This window comes from Macadamia integrifolia, unplaced genomic scaffold (genome assembly GCF_013358625.1).
Source record: "Macadamia integrifolia cultivar HAES 741 unplaced genomic scaffold, SCU_Mint_v3 scaffold69, whole genome shotgun sequence".
Classification (NCBI taxonomy): Eukaryota; Viridiplantae; Streptophyta; class Magnoliopsida; order Proteales; family Proteaceae; genus Macadamia; species Macadamia integrifolia.
In genome coordinates this window covers 684,120-704,983 of record NW_024870513.1, presented here as the reverse complement: position 1 = coordinate 704,983, position 20,864 = coordinate 684,120, and the positions used below count along the sequence as shown (strand labels likewise).

General features: G+C 37.8%; 2 protein-coding genes across 2 annotated transcripts in view; both read right to left on the bottom strand.

Moving 5' to 3' along the window:
* Window positions 1-3,037, bottom strand: LOC122069677 (WAT1-related protein At3g30340-like). Its single transcript, XM_042633741.1, has 6 exons — window positions 2,823-3,037; window positions 2,655-2,717; window positions 2,417-2,533; window positions 1,864-2,317; window positions 420-571; window positions 1-294 (listed from the first exon to the last, which is right to left on the bottom strand). The coding sequence occupies exons 1-6, from the start codon at window positions 3,020-3,022 to the stop codon at window positions 165-167; spliced, it is 1,116 nt and encodes a 371-aa protein (XP_042489675.1). The 5' UTR covers window positions 3,023-3,037; the 3' UTR covers window positions 1-164.
* An 8,459-nt stretch (window positions 3,038-11,496) lies between these two features.
* Window positions 11,497-20,864, bottom strand: part of LOC122069694 (stomatin-like protein 2, mitochondrial) — a 26,464-nt gene continuing 17,096 nt past the window's right edge. The window contains exons 4-9 of the mRNA XM_042633765.1: window positions 19,474-19,531; window positions 19,299-19,391; window positions 18,961-19,059; window positions 15,185-15,276; window positions 12,064-12,123; window positions 11,497-11,973 (exon numbers count right to left, since the gene is read on the bottom strand). Coding sequence (XP_042489699.1) covers window positions 11,701-11,973; window positions 12,064-12,123; window positions 15,185-15,276; window positions 18,961-19,059; window positions 19,299-19,391; window positions 19,474-19,531 — 675 coding nt within the window. The 3' untranslated portion in view covers window positions 11,497-11,700. The remainder of the gene's footprint in view (window positions 11,974-12,063; window positions 12,124-15,184; window positions 15,277-18,960; window positions 19,060-19,298; window positions 19,392-19,473; window positions 19,532-20,864) is intronic.

Here is a 20,864-nt window from a genome sequence, read left to right as displayed (position 1 = left end):
ATTCCATTTTGAAGGAACAATTAATTGACCCATCAGTGAGGCCGGAATGGCATACCATTAATTCACCCCGTCCCCATATATAAAATTAAGGAAAAATTAACATTAATTGGAGTCTGATCAGGATGTGTTATACATGTGTTGCTTCATTTCCTGCTTGCTGCACATCATGATAATGATGATTCTTCTTCTTCTACTGCTACTTGGGCCTTTGTCACAGCACTATCTTTTGCCTCTTTGCTCTTACCCCATAAGAGAACGTAGAGGCCAACAATTACAAGAATAGATCCCAATATGCTGTCCAAGCCAATGGATGCATGAGGTTAGTTACAAAATATACAATAATTAATTAACCTTATAATATAATTGACAATTAAGGTCTCAGATAAATCAAATTAAAGGCCATATATATCAATCCTCACCTTCCTATATGAAGTTGTTCATGTAGGATGGTAACATCAAACATAGCTACGATGATCTGAATGAGTGGACTAAATGCTGCAGTGAAGAGGGGACCCCTTTTCTTGACACACCATGCCATGCCCACAAAGCATAAGCCTGATCCCATCATTCCCTGCACCCCTCCAGATTAAATTAAAGCCTCAATATAACCCTTTAAGCAACTTGAAATTATAATAAAGTACACAATGATGTGATCACAGACATTCTAATTAGATTACTAATAACAAAAATATTTCTTTTGAAATCCAAGGAGGTAATCAGTTGGCAAGGATCAACCCTTTAACAATCAAAGATCATGCATTCCTCTTTTCTTGAGGTTTACCTATACTCCGAAAAGCATTCCAAAGGCAGGTGTGTGAACTTTGAAAAACCACCCCCCCCCCTTACATCCCATCTATCTATACAGTAATTAGTATTAGCAGTAGTAGTTGTAGTTTGAATAAGTGGGCCTATTGGCCCTTCGTCTGGGACTTTGTTTAGCCCCTCAATGGTTTTTATACTCATGTATATGTATGGCTATATATAGTGACACTTGTACATTGCACCTTGCACCAAAAATAAATAAATAAATAAATAATTGCACACACCATAATCTGATCCTACAAGAATAACAATAGGTAGCATGCATGCCCTTATCCCTTGTGATCAGTTGTGTGAGATGAGCATATAATTAATAAAAACATTGCATCACAATACAAACAAATAATTTTTTTTAATATATATAGCTAGGTGATATACAACTTAACTTAGGCGTATACAGAATTATTATTCACAAGGTTCCGAAAAATAAGGGTGTGAAGGAGGGGGGGAGGGGAAGAAAATTAATAGTATGAAATTAGTTGAGTCATTAATTTAAATGAGTAGTACTGGGAAATTAAGGGGGGGGAGAGTGTGGTAACTGATGATCTCACATATGCATATGAAAGAGGCATGCAAATAATTAATTATTGGGCTCCCCCAGGTCCCCAAACCAAATGAAATTTGAAAGGGAAATTAAGGTGGTAGTGTGCAGGGTTCTTTCGTAGAGTTTTGTACGTATAAGCCAGTCATATATATACTTAGTTGGAAGTGGCGTATGTACGTATATATACATAGTACTGTAACATTTTTTTTTTTATGTTTTTTGGATTGCTAGATGCTCTTAACATTTCTTATTCTAAACTCTAAAGTTGCTTTTCATCAGAACTTGAAAATTATAGCCTTTTTCTTTTATCTCCCCAAAATTTTCTCTTCTAGTTTCTTCTTATTATTTAATTAGCAGCGCGAGGACTGCCCTCAAGTTCAGATTAGATGATGGTCAGACGATAGCCTCATCTATCTATCTGTTCTTAATTAAAGCGCTCAATTGTCCAGCCTTTCTGATGATTATGAGTAGTAGGATGCTATATAGTTATTAGTACTTACAGCATATAAGACAGTCAAGATCTGAGTTTTGCCTTTGAGGATCCACATGGACAGGTCCCTGCGAATAAGGAAACTCAGCAGAGCAGATTGAAGGGCACTGAAGAACAACATGATTGCTGTGCTAGAATACTGGCATGGGTATTGCTTAGCAATCTTGGCTTGGATAAGGAACCACGATGACCAGGAGATGCTCCCAGCAACCAAAGCTAATGAACCCATCGTCCATTTCTCTCCGCCCACCCTCTTATTATTCTTATTTGGAATAAGTGGTGGTGAACTGGAGGAGGTGGAAGAGGACCACCCCACCTGATGGTTGGTCGTCGACGTCATGGGGTTGCGGTTGGTCAATGGAGTTCCTTTGTAGAGTGTGAGCAACATGGCACCACCAACACACACCACTGTACCCAACACCTTTGCTTTCCCGCTCTTACTCTTCAAGTTCACCCTCTCTAACCTGATCCATTCCCATGCAGCAGTGTTACTACGATCTTTATCAGAAATTTAATTATAGGGATATGGATATAAATTAATTAAGAAGTAAATGGATCCGCACTTGAATGGTAGAGCCAGTAAGAATGTGATGGCAGGCACCATGTTAATGAAGGCACAGGCGAAGGTTGCAGAAGTGAATTCAATCCCGTAAAGGAAGAGGTTTTGTGTGATGGTTGCCCTGAAACCAAAAAAACATAAAAGCAAAGGTAGAGAATATATATAGATTAATTTGAGTTGATTAGTATATATAAAAGCAAAATTGTCGACATTACTAATTAATAGGGTATAACAGAACAAACCCGACTATTGCACTGAAGAAAAGGCGACATAAGGTGGGAGCTGTGAGTTTTGGTCTGGTTTTCCTGCAAAAAAAAAAAAAAAAAATCAATTAAAGGAGTAATTAAAGATTTTTATTAATTATACAGAGATAATTATAGGGATGGATGGTTACATACATACATACATACCTTTCCCAAAAATAGGCAATGGGGGCTAAGAAAACTGTGGAGATTGACTGGCGGTAGGTGACCAGAACCAGGTGGTTCATTCCCTCCTGAAGCACCTTCTTGAGAAGCAAATTTACTACGGCTAAGGCGATATCTATGCCCAACATTACCAACACTGGCTTCCATTCCTCACACAACTTCTTCTGATCATCAGCCATCATCGGTATATATATCCCTATCCCTATCCCTATCCCTATCCCTGCCTGCAGCCCTCTGATCTCAAACTGATCTCAAACTATATATATATATCTAATACCTCTACTTAATATTAATATATGTGTGTGTGTGTGTGTCCTGAAGTGAATCAAACCTTCTCTAGCTATATATATATATATATATATATATGACAATATCACGTACAGCTGAGGTGCTTGAGGCAAACCTAAGGACAGAGAGATGAAGAGACAGATATATAGAGGATGAGATAGATAGATGACCAGATATTCAGATGTCGCCGCCTTAATTCTCTCAATTGGGGCTAGGATTTGGGAGCTACTTTGTGTGTACTTGCGGACGCTGCTTCTTATGTATAATAACAGTACACTACAGCTAGCCCGGTCAGTAGAATAGAAGTGGGGGATCGATGGATATGACACAATATGTCTCTACTTTGTAGCAATATGGTCTCATCCAGAATAAGTAGGCATAAAGCAAACCCTTTAATTTGAAAAATTAAAAAGAAAATAACAAAATCTAGGTCTTTTTAAGAGAAGCAAATTGCATGATCTTCACTTTAAGTATCAACTTGGGGAATTCTTTATGTATATTAGCCTGTCATCGTCTTTTTCTTTTCACTCCCTTTTAAGCACTGGATCCCTCTTCCACATGTAATTAATGTCAATAGGATTATTCCTCACAATTGTATATTTCGTTCAAACTTAAAACCAACGGTTGGCAATGGTAGGGAATCAGCACTGCATGCATGGCATAGTACATGATCAGTTGTTGGTCAGAGTCCCCCCCCCCGGTCTAACCAACCCAAGAGGTTCAATACTACCATACGGTTGTGTACTTAATTTCACAGCCCACACGCACCGCCTCCTAGTGATGATATCATCGAATGATTTCATAATCCTCCCAATTAAGTACCCTGTCTTTCATGAGCACATGTAGGAACTGTATTCCAAACAGAAAACTCTCCCCCAAATATATATATATATATATATTAATTAGTGGACTATTCAAGTACTGTAATTCCGAGATGAGATGGGATGGGATGGGATGGGATGAAATGAGATTCGCCATGAGCTCTATTACATCCGATTACAACAGCCACAGCCACTCATTATTAATGCAACGTGGGTAGTGTTCTTCATGTGGCTGGCTGATCTACTCTTTCGATCAATAGAGAGGTGACAGAAAGAGAGAGATATAAGACCATACTAAATCGATGGATGGATCCCCTTCCCTTTCTTTAATTCTTTCTGTCACTCTATGCCCATATGTACAGTTTGATGGAGCTAGCACATGCAGAATTTAAGGGGCTCGATATATCAATGGATAAGCAATTGATCAGCAGCAACTACATGCAGCAGGCAAAGCTGGCCCCATACGTATGCATGTAGCTCCTTCCTGTCCTTTCCTTTCCCTTCTATTCCCTTCCCTTCCCTTTTGGTTTTGTTTGGCATAGAATTGTCCAATTACGAAAGGAAGTGGACCAGGTAAGGTGTATGGGAATTGGATTTTGGAAATGAATGAGAACAATGTGTCAAATCAGAAATTATTTAAGTCATCATATACAGTACAACGCACGATAGTATATATGATTATCCGATGATCATCGTGATGCTTATCCTACACTGCACTTCGCATCCGCTGCAATATTGCAGTGTGCATTCAGCTTCAACCCCTTAGGTGTGTGCCCGGCTGGAAAAATGCTCACTGCAATGTTGCAGAGGCTACAGAGGATGTGATCTATCAAACTAACTTCTTCCTTCCCTCCTTAATTAATCGGTGTAGACTGTACTGTTACAACTTACTGTAAAAGAAATCCTTGACACTTACAACAATGCATTCACATCACCGGCAGGGCAGTCGATCGGTAACTCTTAATTTGGGTTTTAGAAAAGATTCGGCTTCTTCCGCTCATCTTCACCGACCAGATTCCTGTTCTTTGGTATATATGTTATACTTTTGTCGGAGATCGAATGACACCCATCTTTTATAACTCATCTAGACTCGAGAGAGAGAGAGAGAGAGAGAGAGAGAGAGAGATCTTACTTTAGTTTAGTTTATACCGTATTCGACCCAGATGATAATCGATATTCGATGGTTATCTCCATAAAAGTAACCCAACCAGGACATCTCTGCTGATCACCCTGATGATTTGGTATTTGGCATCTTTTTCTTTCTTTTTTTTTTCAAATGTGAAACTCGGATTTGACTGGGTTGAAGTATTGTAGAAAGATAAACAGTAGGACCTACTTGTGCACCGAATTTGAGCTTTACTGCATGAACTGCCACCTGATAGATATTATGTTTACCGTAGCAGAGAGAATGCAGAACGGTCATTCTGCTTCTGCTCACTTTCTTAATTAGAGAGATTAGCATTTAAAAGGATGCTAACTAACGATGGAGCCGACACATGTAGATGAAAACTTTGCCCATATCTCTTCTAGCTAGTACTACTGACAGGGAGGCTTACTCGCTCGCTCGCTCCTCATCCTTGCCCATTAGAATTTATTTTTTCCTTTGTCCCAAAAAAATGCCCAAAAGACTTTGCCTCACTTGCAAGCAAGGATTAAAGTATCGGTATCGATCGTTGTATCGGTCGGTCAAAATTAAGATACATATCAAAAGGTATCGTATCGTATCGGAGATACACTAAGATACGCTAAAGATACACACATAAATAGATAGGAAACATTTTTTAAACACTTTTGCATAAAGAATTTGTTAAAAAAAACTATTGACAACATGTATTATGCATAAACACTAAATTGAGGGTATCGTACTAAGAATTCAAGGTCTGTAGTTGTCCCATAAATGTAAAATCCTTGTTCCCAACCTTGATTTCCACTTTAGTTAAAGAGAAATATGGCTGACATCAACTTTTGAACAAAAACCCTTCAAAAAATCATTTTTTCTGAAAAATTACCCATATTGGCCATTATATGACCGTAGCGCCGATACGTATCGATACTCACCGATACGTACCGATATATNGAGAGTGAGAGACTCAATCTTATTATCCTATCTTCTTCTATTTTCTAGTTTATTTTTTCCGAATCACTTTTGTGACTGAGATCTGGTGCAACCCAGAACCATTCAAGGGTGTAATTTTGAGGCTAAATCAATGACAGAATGATGGCAAGGTGCTGCTGAGTTGCTGCTTCAGTTACTGATTTAAATTCCTGAACAGCAGCACCATTGATTTGATTTCCTTAGAGGGGATTTCTGCAAATCCTAAGGATCCTGACTGGGGTTAGGTCATTAGGGACCCAAGATTTCATTATTGCAGGCTCACTCAGTAGGCTCATGAAGTGTGACTGTAATGTTGGGCGTATTTTAATCCCTACTGGTGGAAGACCACAGAGACTGTAATTCAAAATCCAAAGCCCTAGCTTATTAAAATTATAAAAGATTAATCAATTAATGAAATCTACAATAAAAATTGTGTGCTAATTTGGATTATGCGTCACATTTTATTAAAAGGCTCATAATGTGGTAAGAGTCCCACTTTTGCAGGGCCTTGGGAGGGTGGATTAGAGATGGTCCTAACCTTCAGGAATTCTTCACAAAGTGGCCACTTTGAGACTTGAGCAACACATCTTGTTGGCACACCAAAGTTCTGACCATCTCACCAAGTGGCAGTCCCATGTTTAACATAAAAAAGGGCATGCACGAGGCTTCTGCCACTGTGGGGTCTGGGGAGGTTCATAATGTACGCAGCCTTAACCCCAGCTTCCCGGGGAGGCTGTTTCCCGACTTATTGATATAATGTCTGAGGAGGCGACACTTCAACCATACCGAGTTCAACACGCTTGCCTCAATCTTGTTTAGCTCGAGGAGCTGGGTAGGGTTGGCTTTTCTAAATGCCAGAAAAGTGAGCTCAGGCTTGGCTCACTGACTGCTCTATATGAATTGCACAATACTTTATTGGATATTTTATTTGGAAATGGTAATTAGCTTGCTGTCGCTCACCCTGTAGTTATCCTTCTATGCTGCTTCCAATGTAATTGCCATGAAAAATTTGCCCAGACTTTTGAAATGGAACTACCAATTTAAAATTTTTTTTTTTCTTTCTGGTTTTCCAGGATTTTCTGATTGAAATAGTACTATGAGCCTGTATTTGTTCCATACATATTTTCATGTATCTTATTCACATTTGAAATCCATTTACTAACAATTTGCAATACAGTTCTAAATGTTAGTTTTATCAGCCTTCTTACTTGTTCCAGATAATGGAGATCCTGAAATTGGTTGGAAGAGAATTGAATGGAGAAATGGTTAAACCATTTTAATCAGCTCGTCTATGAGGTAAGAGATATTCATCATATCATTTGTGATTCGATCCATCATATGACTATAGATTGGGAATGGATTTGGGTGCAGCAATCATTTTCTCTTATACGTGATTCTTAAGTTTTCAAGGTCCTATGGAAACTCCCCCCAACACACACACACCTCACCCGAAAAAAAAAGAAAAGAAAACAAAAGAAAAAATCGGGAAAATTTGTCTTTGGATTCCTTGCAATGCTCATATTAGGTGTACCAAGTCCTTGGTCAAATAACAGAGTGATGCAGATTCATCACCAAACTGGGCTTGTTTGGTTAGGAATAAGTCAGGGTTGGGTTATATACATGTTGGGCTTTCTGTCTATGGGGTTTTATTGTAATAGGCCACTTATATGGGCCTGAATTATGGGCATTATGGTTGCATACAGGATTAGCTAGTTTGTTTCCATACCTAGTTTTATTTCATTGCTTTTATGTCTTTGTTTAAGTCATTTTAAGTGATTTCTAATTATCATGTGTTAATTGTAGTTGGCCAAAATTAATTGTTATTCTTGGCCAAATTCTTGGCCAAATAGAAGAGTCGGCTAAGGAAGTCTCTGTAATCCATTAGGACTTTGTGTTTGTAAGCCAAGTTAGAGTCGGCTGGGGTTTCCTACCTCAACTCTAACTTCTGCCTTTAAGTTTCAATATAACGGATTGAAGGGCTCATTACCCTCCCACAATTTTTAAGAACAAGAAGCTGTTACTGCTGCTGCCAATAATCTTCTTGTTTTGTAAGAGTTTCCTTGTGTGATCAAGGTGAAGGAGTCGGTGTTCAATCCAATTGATGTCTTGTGGTGTGAAGCCTGGACAGTTCTCTTATTACTATCCTCCATTACTACTACTGGTTCTTCTCTTTGTCATCAATCATTCTCTTGATTTTGCTCATAACAAGAAAGTATCGTTCTTGAAGATTCTTCCATAAATTTCCAGATTTTGAAAGGTTGTATGTTTCATGTTTTTTCGGATTAAGCAATAAAGGCATCCGATTGATCTGAAATTTGGAATATAGACTTATCTACCCTAAATTGGGATTCCATTCAAATTTGGGCCAATTCCCACGGATGGATTTGGATATATTTCCATATTTTCAAGTCTGCCCTTGCCTCTTTATACCTAAATTGGTTCTGTGCTGCTGCCCCTGTTTGGCCACTGATTTCACAGCTGATTTGTGATTTAGTCGCGTCCCTACTTTTAGATATCGGTTGGCATATTGTTCTTAATATCTGAGACCTAATTTTGATCTTCGGGAATTACCTTTGTACCCCCAATCTGTTACTGTTTATTAATCTTCTAGGCACTACATGATAACACTTCTGTTTCTTTATTTCTATGTTTTTTCTGTTCCCAGGAATAGAAATCTGTTTGTCACCGCTGGTTCATTCTTTTGTTCCTGGGAATGAACTAGGACAAAAAAAGTTGCTGTGAAATAGAAAAAAGAGAAGCTTTAATTTGGAACTAATTTGTTCCGGAATCAAAGAGGAGAAAGAGAGGGGGGGTGTGGGGGTGTAGGGGTGGTGTTTCTCTTTAATGAGCACATGGTTAATTTGATGGGAAAAACAGTAATTTCATGTTAAAAATAAAACAGCACCTTCAATGCAACTTCAACCACCACCTTGCCCTCCACCAAGTCTTTGGGTATTCAGTGACATTTTTGCAAATTTATAGAAGTTCCAGAAACAGAAATTACTGGGCATAACAATCACATTTTTGTTTCTTTTTTGATCCAGAAATAGAAATTATTATGCATTACCAAATGCTTTTTTTTGCATTAGAATTATGAGTTACTCAAGTTGACAGTCTAGCTGGGATACGGACTGGAAGAGCTTTTCAGGTGCACATGGTGGCGTATTTTTGGTGCAAGTGTATGTCATATGTTTCTTTTTGTTAAGCCAAGGAAATTGGTTTTGATGGATGCTTTGTCTCTGAAAATATGCATATGCATCCAATTCATGCTAGTTTAGTGTATTTTTGTTCCTTTGTATATTGGTCAAAATGTATATTTCTTAGTTGCAGTGTCTGTAATAAGAGAGTAATTACATTTGGAGACCCGAAGTCTTAACCATTGACTAAACATGCCTTCTTATCATACTTGTTTGGCGGTTCATTAGAAGCACCGAATTGCCGTGGGATCATCTCCACTATAACGGCCTCAAACTGTTACATGCTTCATACAAAACATGGTGATCACAAGTTATGGAGATTAGAGAGATTTCACCAATTGCTTGTAACACCACAGAAGGTTCTATAGGGAAACTCAGGGATGAATGTGGACTGACCCACTGGATCCTTTCCATTGTTACTGCTTACTGGTTGGTCCCCTGGGACTACTTATTCCTCAAAGAAATCTTCTTTGTATCTGAAAATGTAATCAATTAATTTAACTAATTAAATTGGGTTTGATAGAAATACATCGAAATATCCAACAGAAGGATCAACGGTCAATTTTACCGGTTTGACGATAAAACCAAGATTTCAAATTTACCAATATAAAAAAATGGATTTTCTTGAGAATTTTAAAATGAAATTTATACCAATACATTAAATTTTCAGCATGGTTTTAAGTATCTCCGATACCGATACGATACCCTCCGATATGTATCTTAAATTTAGTCGGTCGATACGATACACACCGATACGATACATTGAATTTTTTAAATCATTTCGTATTGATATATATCCTACAATACATATCGATATGTATCAATACACCACTAATACACATCGATACGATACGACATGCCTCGATACGACTATGAAAAATATAAAATTGAGGTAAAATGTACGTTTCGGTATGTATTGATACGTATCGGTGAGTATCGATATGTATCGATCGGTACGTATCGGTATATATCAGCACGTATCGGTGAGTATCGATATATATATATCGGTACGTATCGGTGAGTATCGATACGTATCGGTGCTACGGTCATATAATGGCCAATATGGGTAATTTTTTAGAAAAAAACGATTTTTTGAAGGGTTTTTGTTCCAAAGTTGTTGTCAGCCATATTTTTCCCTAACTAAAGTGGAAATCAAGGTTGAAAACAAGAATTTTACATTTATGGGACAACTACAGACCTTGAATTCTTAGTACGATACCCTCAATTTAGTGTTTATGCATAATACATGTTATCAATAGCTTTTTTTAACAAATTCTTTATGCAAAAGTGTTTAAAAAAATGTTTTCTATCCATTTATATGTGTATCTTTAGCGTATCTTAGTGTATCTCCGATACAATACGATACCCTCCGATACGTATCTTAATTTTGGCCGATCGATACGACGACCGATACCGATACTTTAATCCTTGGAAGATGGACACTTTTTTAGGAAAAACTAAAGCTTTGTTTGGTTGCAAAAGGGGAATGCAAAATTTTGAGATAAAGTGAAATTTTTTTCTTAATGTTTGATTGCAAGGGAAATATATTTTACATGTGAACAAAATTTCATTTATATATTAAAATTTCCCTTTTTATTTCTTGACCAAAATAAGAAGAAAAAATAAAACCCATGGAGCCAATGATGGCCGATTCCAATGGCCGTAGGTATCCTTGTTGTGCGGTGGTGAAGAACAATGGGGTTTTACTTAAGACAGAGTATGGAGACATGAACTACGGTCACGATATCACTTCACTTCACTTCTATTCCAACAAACAACTCCAAAAGGGGGAAAATTTTTCCTTCCCTTCCCTTCTCCCTTTTCCCTTGCAACCAAACGAAGCCTAAACAAGAAAAAATAATATGATCCACACACACCCCAAAAGAAACCGCTTCCTACATAAAAATTTTAACCTAAAGTTTGACAAGACATATGGCACTAACGGCACCATCCATAGATTCCAAAGTGGACATGCTGTCCACTAAACCTCTCCCAACAAAAAATTACATCAAAAAGTGAATTAACAGAATGAAACACAGTATAGTTTGCCTGCTATTGGCAATCTGTCCCGTACCCTAGAGATCAAGCACTGGCCTTAGTACTAACTTTATTTCCCAACCCCCCACAATGTTCTTAGAGCAGAGCAATGACAAAGGTCTTAAAGAGCCCATTCTTTCGAAGACAGCAGGGGAATTTTCGACCTAAATCGGTACAGCAACCAGACATGAGCACACCAGGTCACTGAAAGCATCAGGTGAAGGTTAGCCAATGAAACACCCGCCTCACATTTTGTCAATTCATTCCATTTTAAATCCAATGGAGAGGAAAGCATCTAAAAAGGAGAGAAAATTTTCGAAAAGTAGATTACAAAACTTGAAGCTAACAGCTGCCTAGATGACAAAATTGAATGGCAAAATATGGCTTTGCCCCATTATGATCAAGTTTTGATGGCTTCAGTTTTATTCTTCCTTCTTGGGACTCTGTAGTGTGAAAACTGCTGCAGATGGAATGGTGTCAGGATCGTTGACATTCAAAGCATCAGCTGCAGGGCTCTCCTCTCTAGCTTGTGCAGAAGGAAAATCACCTTTGCTGTTTTCTGGAGACCCGGAATGCGAGATCTGCTGCAGCCCACCATCAGAACCATTTCCCAGCAGGCTTTTGTAGATTGACATAGCTTGAGCCATCATGCTAGCAGGATTGGCAGCAGTGCTTGGAAGCAACATAGTTGTGCCCTGTATGCAGACAATACGACCTCAACTAAAAGAACTCAGTAATATATCAAATGTTTCAAATATTCAATGTCTTGCAAATTCATTATTCACCTCTTTGGCAATGTTACTGAAGGCTTGGATATATTGCTCTGCAATTCTCAAGCTTGCTGCCTGCCAAAAAGCCCAGGACACCCTTAACATTCAATGTTAGTTGGAAATAAGATCCATATAAAAGAACATGATATTGCAGTTCTCCAGTCTTAGCATACAGGCTAGAGTCCACAACACAAGATTGAAAACCCCAAAATTGTCAACCAAAGCAATGCCATTTGGTTTCGTACAATATCTTGAGTAGCAGTAAGCAAGCAAGCAAGCAAGCAACACCTAAAAAAAATTTATATATCATGGGAAAGTGAGAGAATCACATAAATAATCTAATACGTAAATATGAAAAGGTATGACAATTTTGCAGAAGAGGGTGAATGATAGCAAATATAGAGTACGCATGAATGGGAGAAGAAGAGAAATGATGTTCAAGGAAGAAAGGGGATTAGTTTTTGGAAGGGGATTCCTAAGACCATAATTTCACGGTGTCTAGACGACCCAAGGCATTTGGGCCTGGACGCAAGGTGTCACCAACTAGGCAACCAAGGCAACTGAGGCACCCACCTAGATGACCAAGGTGCCTGTACTCCCAGGCGTCACCTTGACAACTATGCCTAAGACAGCACTTTTAACGATTTATTCTTTAAGTTACTCACAGTTTAGAGCCCAAATAGTTTGACACAAAGACACCTCATTTTTTCTCCTCCCTATTAGCTATAACCCCTTGTCATTTTAACAATGTAAAAGAATCAGCTCATTTGAAATGAAAGCAACTTGATAGCTCAATAGAGTTGCTAAGCACCCAGTAACTGCTCAAGTAAGCCTCATCCCAATTAAATGGGGTAAGCTACGTTACACAGATCCTATTTTCCCGTTAACTCTATTCAAACCCATATTTTTTGTCAAACCTAATCCACACGTCTTTTCTCACTTCCCCCGAAGTCATTCGAGGCCTACCCCTTCTTTTTTAGCTCCTCTGATAATAATCATATTACTCGTCCTAACTGGTACATCCAAAGAACTTCATTGTACATGACCATGCCACTGCAAACAACTTTCTCTCAATTTATTCTCATACAAGAGCTATTCCCTAGTTACTCTACCCAACTGCCATTTAAACAAATGATCGATATTGAATGGAAATGAGTGGCAACATATTTTAATTTGTAACCCTGAACCTTATTAAATAATGTAAAGGCAAATACAACAACAACCATAAACTTATCCAACTAAACGGGATCGGCTACATGAATCCACTATGTTTAGCAAAGTAATAGAAAAAACAAAAAATAAGCACAACAAGGAAGTAGAAGACGGTATAAGAAATAAGACTTGGCAGTAGATAAAACAGCCTCCCAGGAACATCCCCTACAAGGGATCGGCTCTATGGGTCCTTGTCCTCCACAAAATTCTATCTACGATCACACTAGAATCCAGCCCTACCATTTGCGTATTATTTTTTACCACTTTGTCAATAGTCATTTTAGGTCTCCGCCTACCTCTTCTGGAACCCTCTATAAGAATCTAGTCACTTTTCCTAACTAGAGCATCCATACGTCTTTGTTGAACATGACATACCGCCTCAAACGGCTCTGGCAAACCTTGTCCTCTTATCCCTACTACTCTTTCCGCACATCCCATGTAACATCATCATCTCTGCTACACCCATCTTATTCAAAATACTCTTTTTGACTGCCCAACACTCTGTCCCATAAGTCATAGCTGGTCGTATTGCTGTCCTATAAAATTTTCCCTTGAGTTTAACCGGCATACATTTGTCACATAACACTCCCGACGCATTTCTCCACTTCATCTAGCCTACTTTAATTCTGCGGGACACATCATCCTCTAAATCCCCTTCTTTGCTAATGATTGATCCCAAGTATTTAAAACAGTCATTATGTGGTAGCTCCCGGTTTGTAAGATTCACCACCTCATTACCTCTTCTAGCCCGACCGAAGGGACAAACCATGTATGTTGTCTTTGTTCTACTTATCATAAAACCTCTTGATTCTAAGTTTGATCTCCATAGCTCCAATTTAGTGTTAATAGTTTCCACCATCTCATTTATTAGAATAATATCATCAGTGAATAACTACTCCACGGGACCTGATTTAGGATGTGTTTGGTTAACTCATCCATTATGAGTGCGAAAAAATAAGGGCATAGGGCAAATCCTTGGTGTAATCCAATTGTAATTGGGAATTCACTACTTTGGCCTTCTGTCGTTTTAACACTCGTCACCACTCCCCCATACATGTCCTTAATTATATCCACCAAGATATTGGAGCCCCTTCGCTTCCATAAGACATGCCAAATGTAAAGGCAGATCTGTTAAATTGAACTCTGAACATCTAGCCTCTCAAGATGGTATGCTTGCTCGATGAAGGAGGTCAGATACGAGCAGTTTATTCATTGTCTTTGACTGATAATAATAGGACTATTTAGTAAGCAGAACTGATCTTCCTAAGCTAAAAGTTGAGCCTAGTTCGCTGTTTAGGTCAGGATCCTTTTCTGTTTTGTAATTTGCTTGCTTTATTTCTTTCTTAACAAAATGTGATTAGCAAAAATAAAATAAAATTATTTTAACAAATGGGAATATGCTTGCATCACATGAAACCCAAATCCCTTTCAATCAATCTCCCACTTCTTGGCCATTAGGATTTAGGACTAATGATTTGGCAAGTATCATTGCATAGATAGAGGAGCCCACTTCAAAGTTAAATTTTTGTGGCCTACCTCAATCATGTGGCCCATAATGTACGGGGCTTTATTCTTGGTTTTCCAATAACCTCTGTTTTTTAAGTCCACAATAAAGATATATGGACACGTCAGATTTGTCTGAAATTTGATTCAAGGCTAGATCATGAAATAGGTAGCATGTTCACCAAATTTAGGGACAAATAGTTATACTGGCCTAAAGATAGGGGTTCAGAGTCATGGTGTGACAGACCCCCAAACCCTTTACAAGTTGATCAAGAGAAATGGGAATCAACAACATTAATAGATGGTTGTGCAACAATAATCTCAAACTTAGAAAGCATTAAAACGTCCAATTAATAACAACTAAGATATTTCTATTAGCATTTAGCAATTAGTTAAGCCACAGGAACAGGGAGTATATGACCTCAACACCTCCATTCGATTTGATAGCATCTGACAGCAAGTATATCCCTTTTGCAGTTGCTTGTGCTCTAGCAAGGATGGCTTCCGCTTCTCCTGATAGATTGACATAAGATTGCTCAGGAAGAATGAAGTACCTCAACCACAAGGCAACAGAAATTAAACATAGAAAAATCATCATCCAACACATTTCCCGCTAATTGCGTTTGGCTGGAATTAAATTAAGGAATCACACTGGATAAAAAGACATTTAGAAATTTTGCAGTTGAACTAACAAGGATCTCCCCCGCCCCCCTTCTCCTCTTTCTCCCCCCTTCTCTCAAGGTATGGATTACTTGTAAATGTGGCTATGGCCATCCATAAGAGCCTCAATATTGACATAACATTGGTAATAGAGTAAGACAATAGAAAAATGGAGACTACAGCAAAATAATTTCTCAAGTTCAAATTTAAATGTTTAAACTAACAAAGCTACGTCCCAATAGTAACTAATCTTTTGACAGCTGAAATTTCCAAACCGGGGGGGAGTAAAGTAGATTCTCTCCAACAAATTAAAAGCTTAACAGTAACTTCTTATCATATACAAAATTATACAACAACTCAGCCTTATCCCAACTAAATGGGGTCAGCTACATGGATCCTTGCCCTCCAATCAGCTCCATTCAATGCCATACTAGATACAAGGTATAATCTATGCATGTCTTTCCTCACTACTTCTCCTAAGGTCATTTTAGGTCTGCCCCTAACTCTTTTGGTTCCTTCAATCTTGAATCAAATCACTCCTCCATACTGGAGTATCTATCAAGATGTGTTATTGCATCTTGGTTGGAAATATGCTATGGATGTTGAGATGGATGCCCTGTTAGACTAGGTCTCTTGTTGTCTAACCCCCAAGGAAGGAACTTGTGAGGTGTAGTTACAATTAAATACCTTCCAAATGGTTCAGTTGGGCACCTGAAAAAGCTCACTTGGTTGCCAAAGGATTTACTCAGACATATCACATATGGCGTTGACTACTTTGAGAACTTATCCCCAGTCGCACATCTTAATCTTGTTCTGTGCTCTTATCTCATTGGTTGTGAATCTTGATTGGTTGTTGTTTCAGCTTAGATATTAAAAATGCCTTAGATATTAAAAATGCCTTTCTTTATGGTGACCCAAACAAAGAAGCATATATGGAGCAACCTCTCGGGTATTTTTCTAAAGGGAAGAATGTGTCCGAGGTATGTCGACTTCACAAGGCTATTTATGGGCTGAAACAATCTCCTCAAACGTGATTTGATAAGTTCAACAAAGCTATTGGTGATTATGGATTCACACAATGCTTCTCTGTACTCTGTGTTTGTAAGTCGTTGTGGGGACAAAGTCATCATTCTTGTTGTGTACGTTGATGATATTATAATTTCAGGTAATAATTCTTTTGCCATTGAAGATGTCAAGGCATATCTCCATCAGTGTTTTCAGATAAAGGACTTCAAATATTTTTTAGGCATTGAAGTCGTTTGTTGCAAGAACAATGTCAGCTTGTCTCAAAAGAAATATGTTCTAGATCTTCTATTTGAGACTAGTATGTCGGGTTGTAAGCCGATTCATAACCCTATGAATCCTAATCTAAAACTTGGTATGTGTGAAGATAAAGAGTTTGTGGGACAAACATCAGTACAAAAGACTGGTTGAAAAACTTATCTATTTAACTGTTACTCGTCCTAATATTTCCTTTGTCGTTGGAATTATTAGTCAATTTATTCCTAAACATGCTCACTAGGATGCTATTGCATCTTGAGGTATCTTAAAGGTGCTCTTGGCAAAGATCTTATTTATCGTCATCATGGTCATATGATATTATTGGGTACTCTAATGCTGATTGGACTGGTGCTGCCAATGATCATAGGTTAACTACTAGATATTGCACCTTTGTTGGTGGTATTCATGTGTCTTGGGGTAAAAAGCATACTATTGTGGTTCAGTCGAGTGTGTTTAGGCTGAGTATAGAATCATACTGCAACAGGACTGATGTGGTTAAAGTCTCTCATACAAGAATTGTTCACTGTCACTAAACCTATGCAGATGTATTGTGATAATCAAGCTGCAATTTATATTTCCACTAATCCAGTTTTTTATAAGAGGATTAAGCATACTGTGGTTGATTGTCACTTTGTGAGAAATGCAATTATGCAAAAGCTTATTAAGACTCCGTAGTTCGATCATTAACTCCAACAATCAACCAGCGCATTAACAGGACAGGTCTGGTTCCGATACCAATTAATGAAATCTGAAATCCAAATTATGAATCTCAGATACAAGCAAGCCCAATGATCAAATCTATGATCAGATCTGAGATACAAGAAGCAACAAAGTTGTTCAGGGAAGTGTAAAGAAAGCTAAACCAGAACCTATGAATAAGAGAACTGAGAGACAGACAAAGAGATTAGGGAGGAAGCTTGTGCAATAGGTGATTATCGACCTATTGCCAGCCAGTCTCTTTATATTAAATCTGAAAAAAATAAATATTCTGAATAGGAATCTAAAGACATAATATGAGTAGGACTCTATAGCCTAATCATAACAGAAACCTAACAAAGATAACTTATTATCAAATACAACCCCTGGGTATAGAGGTCTATAGACACCTATAGACCTCCAACCGACACATACACTCTAAAAGGAAGAAATCTGAACGATGAAAGGGGAGGGAAATGAGATGAGAACGATCTGCTTGGGAGGAAGACCAGAGAAGAGGATAAAAGAAATCAGGTATATGATACCCCCATATGCATTGCTCAACAACTCCAAAACTCTTTAAAAAAAAAAAAAACTCATTCTTTAGTCAAATCATCTCCAATTGAAGGGGTGTAGTACATATATATAAAGACCTAAAATTCCTAAATTGACTCATAAAAGGACTCTTAATTACACACACTCAATAAAGTAAATAAATTCAAAACAGAAGTCTATCTAGCTATTAAGTATTCTAATTTATCCACCCAAAAAGAGTATTCTAATCTAACTCAGACACTTAACTACTAACCCTATGAAATAACTTTATCCCACTTTATGGACTTATAAATTATGCCCATTACAATGAAAGCCAAAAAAAATAAAAAATAAAAAAGGCTCAACCTCTGATATAACAACCCACAAGGCAATTTCACTTTCAGACCATTGGACTACAACTGGCACCTTATGGGCCTCCCTAGCTTCTGCATAGGCCTCCATACAGGATTAATGTGGCAACTGCATCTTTGATCTTATGTTATGTTGTGCAAATTTACTTGAATATGGTGAATGTGTTTATTCACTGCCCTCTTCCAAGTTGTTGGAATAAACCCTGCTATACAGGTTAGCTATTTACCTTCTTGATTCTTGATGTATCATCTAAACATATTTATATCATTAAAAAAGGGTGTATACAATGCACGAGGCTCCCCCCCATTGCGGGATCTGGGGAAGGTCATAATGTACACAGCCTTACCCCCGCATCTCAGAGAGGCTGATTCCTGACTCGAACCCACGACCACTAAGTCGCAATGGAGCAACCTTACTTGTTGCGCTGAGGTCCGCCCTCTAAACAAACTCATATAATTACTATACTAGACATATGAGATTGAGAAAAGAAAGAAAGAAAAAACACTATGAGCCTTGTCGACTTAACAACTACGGATCCCAGTAAGTTAATAAACTTCAGCTAATTTACCATAGTTACAAAGCCAACTCTCATTTAATATATGATGAATAGAGATACAGCTGCAGGAAAGATGGAAGGAAAACAGAAAAACTTACCTTTAGCTCTGTTCACCTGATCCATCATGGCAGCTTCAGACTCTAGAATTACTGAATTTTTTTTCCCATCTGAAATATTAATGTTTGCCTGCCTTTCACCTGAAAAATTCAAAAGGAAGCCACTTCAAATTAGTAGAGAAGCCTTGGTGATTGAAAGTGAGGAATAACCTCAAAGTATTGGATCTGTCAGATGAAGTAATTCCCCAGCAATCCCATCAAATGGACATCAAATAAACCACTACGACACCCAAATGCTTCATACATTATTTCAAAGCAACTCAATAAGCCTGCTAAAAGAAAAAAGGAACAGGGAAAGGGAAAGGGAAAGGAAAAAAAACCTTCCGAGTCAAGAACTTGAGCTCGTTTTCGACGTTCTGCTTCTGCTTGCATCTCCATAGCTGCCCTCACTCCAGGAGGAGGAGATATGTCCCCTAGAAAGAGAGATGAACAATGAAAGGACCTGCTAGAAGAAAATTTGAGGTAGACAAGTATAGGTTAGCATAATGCACTTACGTATCTCATATCGTAGACACTTCAGGCCCCAATCCATGGCAGCCTCATTAATTGACTTCTGCAAAATAATATGCTTTCAATATAAGTAATTGAAATAATTAAAGACATAACTAAGGAGTGAAAATTATATAAAAGTGCATTCACAAGGGTTCAGATGTGAAAGGTTCAAAAAATAAAAAAATAAAACACTACACCACAAAAATATGTGCTGCAAAGACATTAGCTGAAGCCATGCTGTTTGACTCCATTCATTGATTCTGCCAAAAGGAAATACAGATAGAACAGAGAGTGGAGTTCATTCATTTTCTACAAATACCCATGCCAAGCAAACAATAGTTAAGTTTTTTGACAAAAGTCAAAAGATCAAAGGTTGGTTTAGACTTTGGAGAGTTGATATATGCATAGTTTAGGACTTATTTCATCTATGACCTTAAATAGGGCTGATTGGAGGGTAAGGATCCATGTGGCCGATCCCATTTAGTTAGGATAAGGCTGAGTTGTTGTTATGGAGAGTTGATATGTGACTTAAAGAGTTTAAAGAGTTTACATTGGAATTTACCAAGCTATATATCAAGGAGGGTATCTCATTGGCAGGTGGAAGAAGGGGGCATTATCCAGCAAGATTAAGACTTTGATATTGTTCAGTAAAATTTTCATTAAATAAAAATATTAAACTAATTAAATCTAAGAAAAATGCAGTTCACATAAAGATAGTTATAAAATAAAATAAAACAGAACATGCACAATCATACATTGTGTGACAACTGACATGGAAGTTGGGCTCTACCATTAATTCATTCTCAAGGTATGCCAGACTAATTTTGAGGTGACGTATAAAAATCAGCCTAACCACCAAGATGCTTAGGATGTGTTTGGTTACATAATTCGTCGGAGTTTTATTTCGGATTTGGCAATGAGTCCATAGAGAGTGTTTCTGTTGAATCGTATTTATTTTTAAGATTTTTCAGAAAACTGTTTCATTACCCATCCTGATTTTTGTGATTCTTTTGAATCACCACTTAACATGGATTATTTATATGAGGGCTAGGATTATGTGTGCCAAATATGAGTTTTACTATTTACCGTATTTCTCATGTGAACCACATTTAGCTTTACAAGGTGTTTCAAATGAATTATTATTTCTAAGTAGAACCAACTCAAAAAACAACCAAACAATTTAAAAAAAATAGAATCGCATTTCACTGAAAGACTTTCTAACAAATTATGTAACCAAACACATCCTTATGTACCAACCTTAGACACTTAAGTAAACCTGCCTAGCATCTCACCCCCGCCCCCCTTCACTCCTCCTTTCTAAACTTTGTCGTTTGCTCTGTAAGTGGCTGTAGCCTGTATGGTTCTTGGTGGGGATTTTTTTTTTTTTTTTTTTT

What these genes read in the sequence shown, in the direction of transcription:
- LOC122069677 (XM_042633741.1), bottom strand. Translation starts at nt 3,022, where the DNA reads ATGATGGCTGATGATCAGAAGAAGTTGTGTGAGGAATGGAAGCCAGTG. An exon ending in TCTTGACTGTCTTATATGCT is followed by an intron (nt 572 to 1,863) that starts GTAAGTACTAAT and finishes GGAGGGGTGCAG; the next exon opens with GGAATGATGGGATCAGGCTT. An exon ending in GAACAACTTCATATAGGAAG is followed by an intron (nt 295 to 419) that starts GTGAGGATTGAT and finishes TGGCTTGGACAG; the next exon opens with CATATTGGGATCTATTCTTG.